Source organism: Fusarium poae, chromosome 2 (genome assembly GCF_019609905.1).
Source record: "Fusarium poae strain DAOMC 252244 chromosome 2, whole genome shotgun sequence".
Taxonomy (NCBI): Eukaryota; Fungi; Ascomycota; class Sordariomycetes; order Hypocreales; family Nectriaceae; genus Fusarium; species Fusarium poae.
In genome coordinates, this window is record NC_058400.1 from 8,024,702 (window position 1) to 8,039,806 (window position 15,105).

The 15,105-nt window shown below is 49.0% G+C and overlaps 4 protein-coding genes across 4 annotated transcripts; 2 read left to right on the forward strand and 2 right to left on the reverse strand.

Annotated features, from left to right (window-relative positions):
- On the reverse strand, positions 1–473 carry FPOAC1_006748 (uncharacterized protein; the record flags this gene model as incomplete). The annotated part of the gene is made up of 3 exons (XM_044851223.1): positions 1–164; positions 216–353; positions 464–473. The coding sequence occupies 3 exons, from the start codon at positions 471–473 to the stop codon at positions 1–3; spliced, it is 312 nt and encodes a 103-aa protein (XP_044709935.1).
- A 1,423-nt stretch (positions 474–1,896) lies between these two features.
- Positions 1,897–2,442, forward strand: HHT1 (histone H3.1; the record flags this gene model as incomplete). The annotated part of the gene is made up of 3 exons (XM_044851224.1): positions 1,897–1,972; positions 2,050–2,186; positions 2,245–2,442. 3 exons carry the CDS (start codon positions 1,897–1,899, stop codon positions 2,440–2,442), a joined length of 411 nt encoding a protein of 136 aa, XP_044709936.1.
- A 615-nt stretch (positions 2,443–3,057) lies between these two features.
- Positions 3,058–8,199, reverse strand: FPOAC1_006750 (uncharacterized protein; the record flags this gene model as incomplete). Its single annotated transcript, XM_044851225.1, has 2 exons — positions 3,058–7,963; positions 8,018–8,199. 2 exons carry the CDS (start codon positions 8,197–8,199, stop codon positions 3,058–3,060), a joined length of 5,088 nt encoding a protein of 1,695 aa, XP_044709937.1.
- Positions 8,200–8,639: 440 nt separating this feature from the next.
- On the forward strand, positions 8,640–10,139 carry FPOAC1_006751 (uncharacterized protein; the record flags this gene model as incomplete). The annotated part of the gene is made up of 2 exons (XM_044851226.1): positions 8,640–9,480; positions 9,535–10,139. The coding sequence occupies 2 exons, from the start codon at positions 8,640–8,642 to the stop codon at positions 10,137–10,139; spliced, it is 1,446 nt and encodes a 481-aa protein (XP_044709938.1).
- Between the last annotated feature and the right edge of the window lie 4,966 nt (positions 10,140–15,105).

A 15,105-nucleotide genomic window follows, 5' to 3' on the forward strand; every position in this document is an offset into this window, starting at 1 on the left:
TTAACCACCGAAACCGTAGAGGGTACGTCCCTGTCGCTTCAGGGCGTAGACAACATCGAGAGATGTGACAGTCTTTCGCTTGGCGTGCTCGGTGTAGGTGACGGCGTCACGGATGACACCCTCAAGGAAGGTCTTCAGGACACCACGGGTCTCCTCGTAGATCACTGTGAGTGGTTAGATACTGCTTGTTGGTGCGCGTTTCAGATGGAACTTACTGGCAGAGATACGCTTGACACCACCACGACGAGCGAGACGTCGGATAGCGGGCTTTGTGATACCCTGGATGTTGTCTCGCAAGATCTTTCGGTGACGCTTGGCACCACCCTTGCCGAGACCCTTTCCGCCCTTGCCGCCTGTCGATGAGTTAGTATTGATGTTATTGTATGTGTGCGAAGCGCGTTGTTAAACGCGTCGGTAGGTTGCGCATGCTGAGGGGCGATGCGGTGAGGGCAAGGCTACTTACGTCCAGTCATGTTGATAGTTTGAGGTGTGTAAAGGTTGTGATGATAGAGATATACACGCTAAGTGTATACTGTAGTTTGATGGGTATAGAGTCGTGGGATGGAAGTGATGAAGTATGAGGTGTAGAAGTGAGGGTGGGAGTGTGAGAGCTTAAGTACGAGTGGGCCAGATCCGTGATCAGTTGGGTAGACCCACTCTGTGATCTTGATCCCTGCTTGTGAGACGCGATCAGTGACGCGAAAATATGGCGCGGGCGAATTAAAAATTCGGACTGCGTTGATTTTCAAAAGCGGGGTGGTCTTTCAGCATGGAAGAGAGTCATCCGCCAACAGCGCTAGAGCTACCCATGAACGCCTTGTTAATGGATAAGTTTCAATGGGCCACAACTTGTTGGTTCAGGGTAGATGATGCATTTTGTTACATGATACATAGAGTGTTCGTGATGAGTGCGATATAGACGATATGTGAATAGATGAATTGTTTACATTGAGCATTTACTGTTCATGAGATACTGTGTCATTTCTTTCTTTGTGACTCATACGTGTTTGCGTGCTGTTGTGATGACTTGTGATAAAGGTAGCTGAAAAGATAATGATATCAAACAGATGAAATGGTATCAACCTACTCAAACGGACAACAAAGATAGACTGTTCGGAATAAAATCGGTGCACCATTCTCAACAAGCACGGTAAAGCATAGCGAATTTTTAAATTTTTAAATTAAAACTGTAAATGATCAAGGTGCAGACTGTAGTAACTATCCACACATGAGTAACAAGACACAATAAGAGCAATAATGAATCCATAGAAACATCAACCCACTGACTCAGTCCATGCCAAGTGTATGCAGCCCGATCCAAAGGCAATAAACTACAACTACATACTATGCATACGGATACAGGCATGCTCCAGCTACTCAGATAGTGTCGTACTGTAAATGTTCCCCAGAATCTGGTCCGTTTCCCCGGAATGTTCGTTTGCCTCAGTCACCAAGTGCCGCACCCGTGAGCGTTGCCTATCTAACCTTACTGTGGTTACTCACCAAATTTGCCATTGGTTGCCTTGCAGAAACAGATCAGATCAAAAAGGCTGGGCCACAAAGCGTGGAGCATTCCAGCTGCGTGGAGGAATTTCGAGCCAATGAAAATTCAGCACGCAAGATGTTTTTTTTTTGCACAACTAAGGCCTGCATTTTAGGCTTGGACCCATTTTTCCATTTTCGATGGGTGATTAGGAAAAACGCACTCCAATCAGCGCGCACGGTCCACTGAAGTCAGATCAGCCGCCGCCTAATGCCACAGGTATAAAGGATTCCCCCCGCCTGCTCCCTCTCTCAACTTTCCCTTCTGCATCACACACCCACTTCAGCCTTCCACCCCCACAACCATCAACACATCAACAACAACTTTCTACATCATCACATCAATCATTAACAATGGCTCGCACTAAGCAAACCGCCCGCAAGTCCACTGGTGGCAAGGCCCCTCGCAAGCAGCTCGCTTCCAAGGCTGGTAAGTTCTCACCGCGACTTGACGCGACACGCGTCTTTAATTATTATCACGAACATCATCGCTAACATCTTCATCAGCCCGCAAGTCCGCCCCCTCTACCGGTGGTGTCAAGAAGCCTCACCGCTACAAGCCCGGTACCGTCGCTCTCCGTGAGATTCGACGATACCAGAAGTCCACTGAGCTTCTCATCCGAAAGCTCCCCTTCCAGCGACTCGTAAGCATCACTCAAACATCGCATCATCGCCTGGCATCAACTAACATTCAATCAACAGGTCCGTGAGATTGCCCAGGACTTCAAGTCTGATCTCCGATTCCAGTCCTCCGCCATCGGTGCTCTCCAGGAGTCCGTCGAGTCTTACCTCGTCTCTCTCTTTGAGGACACCAACCTCTGTGCCATCCACGCCAAGCGTGTCACTATCCAGTCTAAGGACATCCAGCTCGCTCGTCGCCTCCGAGGTGAGCGCAACTAAGCTCGAGTATGGCTATGGAAGGATCACGAACTTTTGCTTTTGACGAGGGATATCATGGTTAGGGGATAATCAAGGCGTTCACGAGGAACATGTTTTATACAGGCTTGTACATCAGTTAGTGGCAAGCAATATAGCTGCCTTTTTAACAAACGACCAAAAGGTCTTTCACCATTACAATTTGTTCCTCGTATGACTCGCCACCGACAACAACCAAGTAGTTTAATCGCTTGCGCGCACACGCACTCGAGTATAATGTGATATCGCACCTGGAGTAAACACATGCGTCTTCCTGGAATACGATACTGGTGAATGTTCGATTATTATGATTTAAGTTGTATGAATGTGACTCATGCTTGGTAGATTTCTTGGTGGCAAAATGCCGTATTACGAGCGCCAAAAGGGAAGATTAACATGCGCCATCGTGGGCTGAGAAACCAAGTGCATGCATGATAAAACGATATGACGAAAGTTGCACATTGATCAGTCAAGTTGTAGGGAAGTGAGCACAACAATTATCATCAATCTAGGGAACACTGGTTGTTTTTGTGATTATAGAAAGAAACATTAAATACACAATCAAATTCGTTGCATCCACTCTTTTTTTAACAAACCGTATTACGCCAGAGAATCAACATGATATGTAGGAAGCTGCGCCAAAACATCGAAACCACCAGTGCCAACCTTTCCAAGTCTGCCCATCACCAACCGACCACTGGGTGTAGAGAGGTCATCCCAGTCACCATCCAACACGGCATCCTTTAGGAATCCCAATGTCGTCTCGAAACTCATCTTGGTGAACGGACTGACGTTGCCCTTGAGACCCATTCGGTTGAATGGTGTGAAACCACCGTTCCTTGTCATGTGGTCACCGATCAGGTTCAAGTGGCGGTTGTCGACCTTGATACCGTGAGAGCCGAAGACGCCAGCCAGCTCCTGCACAATGTTCTGTCGAGCTGCCTCAACACCGTAAACCTCCAAGACAGCCGCGATGTCGTTGGTCTGGATACGGTTGGGGTCGATGAAATCGCTGTATCGCTGCATAGCCTGCAAGTTGACACCTTCTGTGTGGATGACTCTGGTGATTTTGTTGTCATTTTTCTCCTCATGGTAGTCGCAGGATCTGACACCAGAGATCTCTTGGATCACGGTCTTCTTGACAGCATCTTGGACAAGGTTGAGCATAAGGATTTTGGGAATGGCCGAGTCAAACTCAAGGGTGAAGCTGCAGTCGGTTCCATTCTTTTCATCGAATGTGAAATCCGTGACATCAAGGTATTGCTCAAGAACACGTTCGGTTCGCATCTTGGCACCCCAATTGACGGCACCGCTGTCCTCATCCTCTTCGTCGCCGGCTCGTCGTTGGCTACCGCCGAAGCCCTCATCATCGAGGTCAGCATCAGCAGCATCGCGGCTCATCTCCTCTTGTACAGCATCATCATCATCGTCATTGGGACCATACGACACTGCCTCGCTCCTGTTGGCTCGTTGCTTCGCATTTGTCGCGTCATCGTCGCCTTCTTCTTCATCGTCGTCCTCGTCGAAATTGCCGGCAGCCTCGGCGTTAGGGGCAGCTGTCTCCACAACACCAGCCTTCACACCAATCTCGGGAGTGGCCATTGTAGAATGGGTTTGTCGCTTCTTGATATCCCTCTTTACAAGGGACAGCAACCGGTGTAGGAGCTTCTTCTCCACTGCATCAACGACGTCTGAAATTTTGATGGCATAAGTCTCTGTGTACTCCTTTGAGTCAAAGAACTTGAGGTTGATCGAGTAAATCTTGGCTGAGCCAAAAAGCTTGCCTTGGCCAACCTTCTCTTCGACATGGATGCTGTCGAGAATGTAGCCCAGAGGCAATACTGAGATGGACTTGGCAAAGACCTTCGCATCCTCCGCAGACATCTCCTCAATGGGGTAAATCGACATGGCTGGGGTGGAAATCTTATCGCTAGCGGTCATAAGAATTTCTCGTAGTCGAGGAATACCGAGTGTGACGTTCTTGGCAGAGTGACCAGCCAAATGGAAAGTGTTCAGTGTCATCTGTGTCGAAGGCTCTCCAACAGATTGGCCTGCCACGATACCGACCGCTTCTCCAGGCTCAACAAGAGAGCGCAGGTATTTCATTGCGAAAAGCATCTCCGCGTTCTTCTTGTTTAGACTCACGCGCGAGAGCGCCTGTTTGTTCTTGTCAGACTTGTCACGGACAAGACCATCCTTGTTGTTCTTGAGATATCTGGTCATTTTCCAGAAGAATTTCTCAGAAGTAGCGAATGCGGTGGTGGCGGGGTTGAAGTGACTCGAGATCGGGTCCTGGATGTTGATGTGCTTGAGATTCTTCGTGTACTCCATGTCCTCAACCTTGGGGTCATTGATGTTGGTGTGCTTGAGAGCTTTCTTCATGTACTTGGTAATGGCCTCGCGATGCATTCCCAGTCGTTCTCCGACGCTGGGGTCGTATCGGAGCTGAGCAGCCTCCGAAGTGACATTCTTCAAGATGAAGCTGAATTCTTCCAAGTATTTTTGTTTGCAAGCATCAAGACCATCCTCGCCGTACATGAACTGGATTATGGAGCCATCGGCATCTCTTACGGTGGTATCGTAAGCGACAGTCAGGCCTTCCATACCCTTGATGACACATCTCTGTAGATAACCGGAACGTGATGTCTTGACAGCAGTATCAATCAGACCTTCTCGACCAGCCATATGATGGAAGTAGTACTCCTGAGGGCGAATACCCGTAAGGAAACGCTGTACAATGTAACCACCAGCTCGGGCATGAGTCTCATATGGGTTGAAACAGGGCAGCGACTTGCCGCTGACCATAATTGGAACACGGCGACCTTCCAGAACCTGCTGACCCAGGTTACAAGAAATCAGATTGGCATTGACTCTGGATCCCTTTGCACCAGAGGTTGTCATTGCTTGCATCTGATTGAAGGGGAAAGCCTTCTCCAGTCCGTGCGGCATAGTAGCCTTTTCGATACCGTCTGTGACCTTACTGAGGCGTTCCTTCATCAGCATATCAAGGCCTTCCTGTTTCTTGTCGTCGCGCATTGCTTCTTCAAGACGCTCCAAAAGCAAAGGGTCGTTAGGACGAGTATTTTCCGTAAGTGAAGTGTAGGCCGATGCAACCTCAATTCCTACATTGTCGGCAGGTTTGAGCGCTGCTCGTCGGGCTTCCTCACCCTTTCGCGTGAGTCTCAAATCGTCCATACCACATGAGAAAGCCCTCATGTTAAGGTATCTTGTGAGTAATCTTCCCAGACTGCTAAGAAGTTTGCCAGCAACAGTAGGACCATAAATTTCATGAATAGCGTGGATGATACCGCCAGAGCTAGGACCGATTTGCGACTTGTCCAGAATTCCGGTGATGAACTCGCCATCCTGGAACAGTACAGTGCCTTCCTCAGAATCATTACCCCACTGACTGGCCTTGAGCTGTGTCTTAGCCTCCATGCAAAGACCACCGCAGTTGGGAGGCTGCATGTTCTTCAGGATGGTAGTGATGACCTGCTTTCCGGTCCACCTGGGGACAGGTCGGATTACGGCTGGAGCGACAAGCTCAATCCTCTCGCCGACGATGTGACCGCTTTCGGGTCGCAGTGCGTTGTATACTAACTGCTGGTAGTCGCCCTTGGTGAAAAAGGTATCCCGGTTACAGAGGCCAACGGAGACTGAAATATGATCCTGGATAAGACCTCGGAGAGGCTTTCCAGCCGTGCCAGAAAGATATTGGTGGTCAGTATCGGCAATTTGGAGAGCCTCTGCTCGAGCAACTTCGTTCTGGGGGAAATGCATATTCATTTCATCTCCATCGAAATCGGCGTTGTAGGTGTTGCAGTTGGCGTAGTGCATGCGAATCGTTTTTTCACCAGGCAGGACACGAACTCTGTGACCCATGATAGACGGCTTGTGGAGTGTCGGCTGTCGGTTCATCAAGACGACATCACCGTTGGTAAGATGTCGGTAAACCTTCTTGTTGCTGGTACGAGCAGCGTTGCTGCTTGTGGGAGCGAGGAGCTGATTAGCCAAAGACACACGGTCGTCAACCGACTTGTTGCGAAGGTTGACAATTTGGCCATTTTCGTTTTCGATCGCGAAAGCACCGGGCCATTTGTCAACACCATTAATAACTGCTTGTTGCATGTCTCGGAAGTTGTGGCTTGTGACGGGCTCAGGGTATGTCAACTTCTTCGCAAAGACGGGAGGCACACCAATTTCGTTAGTTTCGATATTGGGATCGGGAGAAATAACACTTCGGGCTGCGTAGTTGACACGCTTACCCATCATGTTCTTTCGGAAGAGACCCTCCTTCTTTTCAAGCTTCTGCTTGATACCATCCTCATTGCGCTTCGCGGCAGCACCTTGAACGGGGTTCTTGTCCTTATCGATGAGTGAGTTGATCGACTCCTGTAGTTCTGTCCACGCTTGATGCAGCTGATTGACATCGGCATTCTCCTCCTTCAGTTGTTTGTGTAGTCGGGCGATTGTTCCGCAGCCTCGAAGGATGTTTTTGTAAAGAGAGTTTTGTTGGGCTTCAGAAATCTCGGACTCGCCTGTTCGGGCTTCGGGACGGTAGCGGTTGGGAGGGACTAGGATGGTCGTCAAAAAGAACATGTCGGGAGTGACCTTCTTTGAACTTCTGGTTGCAGGTTTTGCGTTGTAAACGAGGGAGATCAAGTCTTGCTCCTTAGTGAATAGCTCGCTTAGACGGGCGTGAACCTCCATGGCACTAATGTATCGCTGTGAAGCAGAAAAGGCAGGAGTTTCATCGGCATCCATCATCTCTGTATCTTGCTCGGCATTATCTCCGGCAAGTTGCGACTTCTCAAGAGTGGGGGAAACGACATCTGCCACACCCTCGTCGGAGGAGTATCCGTCAGGTTTTTGTTTCGTTGTGGCCTGTTGAACTCTGGTCATGGCATCGGATTGTCTCAAGTTCTTTTGGGCCATCTTGGCCTTTTCCTTGTCGGATAGCGATCTCTCAAAGACCTTGACGAATCGATCCTTGCGGTATGAGGGCGAGATGCCGTTACAGCTGGCGCAAAGTCTTCGCTTGGTGATCTCTGCAAGGAATTCCTTAATGACCTCGCGTCGCATTTCGCTTGAGCCTTCGTGTTTCCCTCTCTTCGCATCGCCGCGCTTAATCTTAATACCACGAAGACACTTATCAACATACTTGTCTCTTGCGCGAGTCACGTTGTCGATCGAACTGCTGGCGCCTTCCTCTTCGGCTTCACTTTCAAGTTCAGAAAAGTTTCCAAGTTGGATAGCCAGGTCGTTTTCGCCAATAACGCCGACCATATGGGCTTCTTGGATCAAGCCATGTTGGAGAAGCTTAAGCTTGCACATGTATTTGTGAAGGTCCTTCTGAGGAAGTCGGAACCCCTTGCAGTAGACGCAAGTCGCCTTCAAGAGTCGATAAGCTTGGTCCATGAAGACGGGGTGATACACTGGGACAGGAAGCTGGATATGGCCGGGATGGCCGGGACAGGTGGCCTGGTTCAGATTACATGTTGTACACCTAAGATTCAGTTAGCCTTGTGTCGACGTTTGACTAGCAGCCATTGGAACTTACGGCGCATCGCCCCAGGAGCCAAGAGCAGGATCATATAGACCACCAGGTACAGGATTGAGGAGATTGTCGAAGGTGCTGTCGTTTTCAATTCTCTTCACAGAGATTGCTCGTATTTCTTTTGGCGACAAGAAGGTGAATTCGACACTCTCGACCCCGGACGAGATCGGCTGTGCGATATTCATGGTGGAGTTGATGCCGCTCTCTCGAGCGAAAAGAATATTAGCGATTGAGCGACGTCTTTGGGTTAACTGATGAAATCCATTCCCCAGCGCAGTATGCGAAGTAAAAGTAAATCATGCAGGCAGTGGGGAGCTTTGCTAGAGAAACAATTTTTTGGCGGTGCGGGGCGGCAGAAATTTAGACCGGACCATTACCCGCCACTGTTGCGCGCGATTCGTCTGCACGCGGGTCCATGCGTTACTGTCTACCTATTTGCATCATCTTTGAGAGCCCATCTTATGTCCATCAACAAACTAGCGCAACGTGACATTCGAGTACAGCGACAACCTGAAGAAACCCAGAGCGATTATCAACGTCGATACGGACCCGAATAGAACCTCAGTACCCTTTCCAAGGATCGCGAACAGCTAGGCAGCTGTGCGATTATCTGGACAAACTGCAAATGGAACGCAACCAGTCTCCTGGCCTCGGCCCTCGTCATGATGCCTCATCAAGAGTGCAAAAGCCAGAATCTGCTGCAGACAGGATGGCTGCGCTAAAAGCACGTGTTGCTGCAGCTATCGGTACTAGCAAAGCAAAGGGTGGTTTGAACGTTGGACTTCACCCTGCCTTGGAGGACTTGGGATCATATAACAAATCGAAGGAATCAACACCAGCACCGTCAGGCGCAAGATCAGATAAGCCCCGATCGCAAGATGCGTCCAGACCAGCTTCTGTCAACAGAGAAAGCGGAGAAAACCCGTACTTCGACCCAAGTTCCTCAGCACAACCAGGCGGAGGAAAAGCGCGCCAGTCTCGATCACTCGTGTTCAATCAGAAGGGCAAATATATCGCACAAGCCAATGCTTTACGTCGACAGGCCGCCCTGGAGGCGATGAAGAAACGGATTGCAGAGCAAACTCGAAAGGCAGGCATTGATGACGACCTAGACGTGGAAAGAAATTTTGTAGTGGAAGCACCCCCTGCAATCGAGTGGTGGGACGAAGGACTTGTCGAGGGCGGGAGCTACGATGTTCTGGATGATCCCTCCAAGCTCAAGCTCACGACACCTGACACTATCATCACCGAATACATACAACACCCTGTTGCTCTTGAGCCGCCTCAAGATGGACATGTTCCAGCTGCTAAGCCAATGTTTTTGGTAAAGAAGGAACGACAAAAGCTACGACGACAACGCAGAATGGCTGAGTTGAAGGAGATGCAAGCTAAGATTCGTCTGGGACTGGTGCCAGCACCTCCTCCCAAGGTCAAGAAGGGCAACCTGATGCGAGTCCTTGGTGACGGTAAGTTTCGCACACATTGCTATTCGTTTTATCCACCTGCTAATATCTGTACAGTCGCTGTCAAGGACCCTACTGCCGTCGAAGCACGCGTGAACCGTGAAATTGCCGAACGCCACCAAAAGCACGTCGAATCAAATGAGGCAAGGAAGCTCACCAAGGACCAAAAGCACGAAAAATTGGCGGCAAACCAACAAAAAGATGCCGAAAAGGGAATTCACATGCTCGTATTCAAAATCGGAAGCCTGGCGAACGGACAACATCGATACAAGATTGGCGTCAACGCTGATCAACTGGCTCTCACAGGTACATGCATCATGCACCCCAAGTTCAACCTGGTAATCGTTGAGGGAGGCGAATGGGGTATCAAGAAGTTCAAAAAGCTTATGCTTAACCGAATCGACTGGACCGAGAATTCGCCGTCAAGAGACCGAGACGGAAAGCAAGGCGCCACACGCGACTGGCTTCTTGCTGAAAAGGAAACCGGCGAGCTCAAGGACATGTCGATGAATGAATGCAAGCTCATCTTCGAAGGTGAAGAGAAGGCTCGAGCATTCAGAAAGTGGGGCAGTAAGGTCTGCGAGACAGACTCGGAAGCGAGAGATGCCCTGGCTCGAACCAAGATGGACAACTTTTGGCAACTCGCTAAAGGTTTCGCTTAAAGCCAATCATACTGTATAATTAAGACCAGGGGAAAGGGTGAACAAACCCATGTGGTTGCGCTTAACACACCGGGCGGCAAACATCTGATACGCTTCGAGCCGACAACTGTTGCAAAACAGAAGCCCTGTCGCGATTGTGTTCCATATTGCTGGACAGATATCATGATTTCCCCCTCCATGATGGCGCTTCTCGGTGGAGACGGAAGCTTTCGCCGGTTTCAAGAGCCAACCTGCTTGCCAACTGATCAAGCCCATGATCATCGGACCATGTTGTTTGTCAAAAACGGCACTTCGACCAGGCTTCACTTACTTTGATGGGAAGGGCAGAATGGATACTAGACTGATAGACATATCAATAATTAAACCACCAACTCTCTCATGCAAGCTCCGGCCGAATCTAGCGTTTTCAAGCTGGAACAAACCTCAAGGCAAAGCAATGGGCTCCGTTGTCAACATGCCGTGAATAGGCCGCTGGGTATATACCTAACGATGAACCAAGAATAGAATCAGAGACTGAATGCGCAGCATACACTCTGCCCCGAAGTACTTTATACAGGGACGTCAAGAGCGCGGCCGCCTCAGCAGGTACGTATCATATGGATATGTCCTCATTCTGAATCTCGCCTGTACTAGTTTTACCCAAATATCAACATCAAATGCCTGCAAGGATACAGGCGAGTGCTGCAGTGGCAAACCAAAACGGAAGGCAGAAATCGGGCAATGTTCCGTTCCGGGTGACATAGCTCTTACGTTTCTTGTGCGACCTTCCATTACCAGGCCGGGTAGAACTAGCCGCGAGATCTTCGAGATCCCTAAGATCATCACGGTTCATATGCTGGCCTAGGGGGCTTCAACTGGAAGGGATCTCCGCGGACCCCTGATGAAGAATAAAAGCACAAACCGGGGATCAGTGATGAGCAAGTCCATGTCATCCATGGCAGGGCAGGGCTTGTAAAGAAATTCTGATTCTGCATGTATCGGAAGGGCGGACCAAGCTTTTAAGGGCTGGGCATGTGCCATGTCATATGTGGGCGTATTCAGCTTGTATAATACATGGTGAGGTAAAACTAACAGAGTTTTTGAACCGAAATGATATGTTTGATTTGATCAATGACGATGCGACAATACCAACCGCTATAGGTATATTGCTCTGATACCGGCATATTACAGACAGGATTCTCATCACGTCAAGAACATTCAACGGGATTGCATGTTGCTTGCATTTGACCAACATGGTGGGCAATGTAATCCTGGCAGAGTTCCAGGATCCAGATTCGATGGCCTTGATAAAAGTGCTGTGAAGTAGCAACAAAGATGGAAAACAGAGAGCCTACCACTTCCATTACGGCCCATGGCATTCCTAATGCAGAACTGTCTGCAGGTGACAGAGCCAGGGGAATCGAGGAATCAGACAAGTTTGTCACATTTTCCCTGGCCAATCCTGGTTCATCTGTGCAAGCCTGGAGCCAGTAATAATAAGCTCATGCATCAAACGATCGGGGATTGCAGTTTTAGGATTTCCTTGAGCCATCATCTCCAAAATCGCACGAACGACGCCAAATCATTCAACATGGCCAAGATCTCAGCTAATGAGGTAGCTGTCTGATTCCATCACACTGTGATCAACTTACTTTGAGTTGCTGCTCTTCATGTCGCGGAGTTTGGAACTGTTCCTATCAAGAAGGGCTCCCTCCACAACGTTGCACCGGCGCATGGGCTCACTTCGGCTCAGCCTCAACATAAGTACCTACTTGCCTACCTAATATACCTACATTAGAGCTTTGAATCATAGCAGCCCGACCCGTACGCCTGACAGGGCTGGATTTAAGCTTATGCGTCTCCTAGAAAATCATGGTAACAGAGCTAGTTAGAGTACAGACATGCTTGCTATGATCGTTCGTTCATAAGTGAATAGCATTGGATGTGAGAAACCCTGGCTAAAATTATTTAATACCAGGTACTCTGTGCATGAGAGCAAAAAGCTGTGTAACAGTCCAGCTGGAGTACAGAGTAGATAGGCAGGTGTTAAAGTCCATCTCATAGCCAATTAGCAAACATGTATAACATAATACGCAGCCAGAACCATGAACAGTTTTCGGTCTTTTCTTTCCCGTTTTGTCTACGTTTAGCAATTCAGGTTAGCCTGAGTTGTGACATGAATGGCGTCTCGGCGGCAATAAGAAAAAGAAACTTTTAGTGCGCCTGTCGAACCTGTCCTGTCCTGTCGCTTGTTCGTTCTATCAATAAGACCAGGGTCCCTAGAGCATCCGTCTTGGCTTCTCCCACTCGGGCAAACTCATCGCAACTTTACCTTGAATAGTAGAGTACATACATGACTACAGATGAGGCTAGCGACACACACACATGACACTGGACCACCTCGGAAGTTAGGCAATATCATTAGTGTGCTATTGTTTTGAGCTGAAATATTTGTTTGACCGATGATGGGCATTGCTACTTGGCATTAGTATTAGTAGCATCAGAAGCGCGTCTTTATAACAAATTACAAGACTGCTACAATCTAGACTAGTACAGTCGCGTTTATGGGTGTGGATGTACGGGTAGTCTTTGTATCTGTGATACTCGTCCTGGCATGGGGATAGTTTAGATATGGTTTTAATGAATAAGACGAACCTTTGTAATGTCAACGAATGACAAAAGGACGAAGGAATTGATATCTCAGGTAAAGTTAGTAGTGCTTACAAGTCCCGCCGTACCTGGCTTGTCTAAGGTACCTCTACTAATCGGAAACGGAGCGAGTGCAATGTATGGGGTAAGAACGGAGCATTAGAAGAACCGGGCCACTGTCGTAGGATTTAACTAATACAGGCTGACAGATACTTTAAAATAGAACGATGCATTAGATCAAGGCCTTTTGATTCGGTTGGATTATTTACATGTGGTTTATTGAGGCTATTTGGAACTAAATCTTTGTAGGCTAGGTGGTAACTACTAAGGTATGGCATGAGGAAGGAAATGTCAACACAGGCTGAAGATGGCTCAAGCTAATTGTTTTGCGGGGCGCCACCCGAACCGTTGAGGTCGAACTAGCTGGGGCCAGGAACCTGCCGAGATATCTGCTTCCCTTTTTGGCAAGGCGGCAAACACTGTAGACAGCCGCGCCATTTGGGTGATTGAATGCTAAGCGTCACAGTATTAATGTGATGTAACACAGTCCCTGTGTTACATCGCTTCAATCCACACACTCCACAAGTTCCTGGCCGTGTCCACTCAATTATTCTTCCGCTTGGACAACACGACACGAGGATAAATTGGAGATGAGCAAGACAAGATGAGCGAGCGAGCAATCGCAGGTGCTACTGCAACTGCAACTACAGTGCATTCGCTTGCCATCCATGATCCCTAATCCTTGGCCCATGGTCCATCTCCAGGCCGGAGACTCGGCCCTGTCCCAAACGAAGAGCAACTGACCGGTACGACCAGGGTTCTTTTTTCCCTATTACCCATCGTCTTCTGGGGATTCCTCGGCCTCGAAACTGTCACCTTCCTCGTACATTACCGTATCGGCTGTTCGGATCTAATCCGGCTCCTTCTTGGCTACCATTCCCCTGCCTTGCACTGACCCGGACTCGCACGAGTCGCACCACCTGATCCGTCTCTCCAAAGTAGAGAGAAAAAAAAAGAGAGAAAAAACTCGCCCAATTCACCTTGATGGAAGGTTATTTGCTCTGTCTGGACCAGTCTTTAGTATCGGGTTGTGGTGCATCCGTGAAGCAGACCCTAGTAAACTGCCAGTCATCCATCCTCACAGTGAACCAACGATGCATGCAAGAGACAGCAAGCAGAACAGAGCAGCACCGAAAATTTTTACACATGGCACCAATGACGTTTTACTTGAGTAGTGTTCGATTTTCTTGTTTTTCCCTGCCTGCGGATCTACCATGATGCTGTAATACAGAACGGATAGGTACGCAGCTTTACTCACTAATAACTTACACATCACCACTCAAGTACAGGATACCGTACAGTCCAACAAGTGTCCAGGAAGTAGACTGCATGGTCCAGCCTGCCAAATCGGGGCTGTGCGCATGCTTGAGTACAATAGGTCTTCCGAGGCTGTTGGTTGTTCGTTCTTGGAGGTGGAGATTAATTCAGGTGTCTTTCAGCAGTTGGTTCACGATGGGACGATGAGTTTCCAAACTGGGTCATGTCCTTTTTACTCTACGGTTTTTCTCGTCGTCGCCGTCGCGTCAAAGCCAGACCATCCCATCTGTACATATGTACTGTCCCGTCCCGTACTGAGACGTAACCAATGTAATGTAGGTTGTTCTAGGGAGCCGAACCCTGGTCTCAACGGAATCCGGCCCTTTATACCTTAGCTTGTGTTGGTTGACGGTAGGTTCTAATTTGCGCAACCAAAGATCAAAGGTTTAACCTTGAGCCTTGACCTCGGGTGCGTTCACGCTGGCTGGTTGATCCTAGCGATACCGTTATCTGTCTGCTTCTTGCTATCCGTGAGATCTGTCAAGGGCCAAGATGGCCCAGCCGTCTGGTTGGCGAACAGCATCCTGGCCTAAACCTCATTTCGCTCTCTTCCCGGCCCCGTCACCCGCTGCTCGACACCTTCCCAGTGGCTCTTTACCTACCTTACCCGTCTCCCCACCCTAGGAAATCCATGCCATGCAGGCGGAGTCCTGATCCTTCGACAATCCTCGTCCGGTCTGGTCTGGTCTGGTCTGTCTTTACCTGGGTCTAGGGAATTCATCAACAGTAGCTTCGTCAAAGGGCATCTAAGTAATCGTTATTCCCTGTACATCGCCCAGAAAAGGTCGGAACTTTCTGTGTTTGATACTTGTCTCTGTTGCCACTGTCTGTCTCGCTCTCGCTGTTACTCTTGACCTTGACTTCGTCTTGTCCGTGTTGGTCGAGCCCTCGTTGTATTTATCCAACTCGTACCCCGTCATGGGGCTTGCCAACTCGGTCGATGAATCTCTGCTCACTGCAG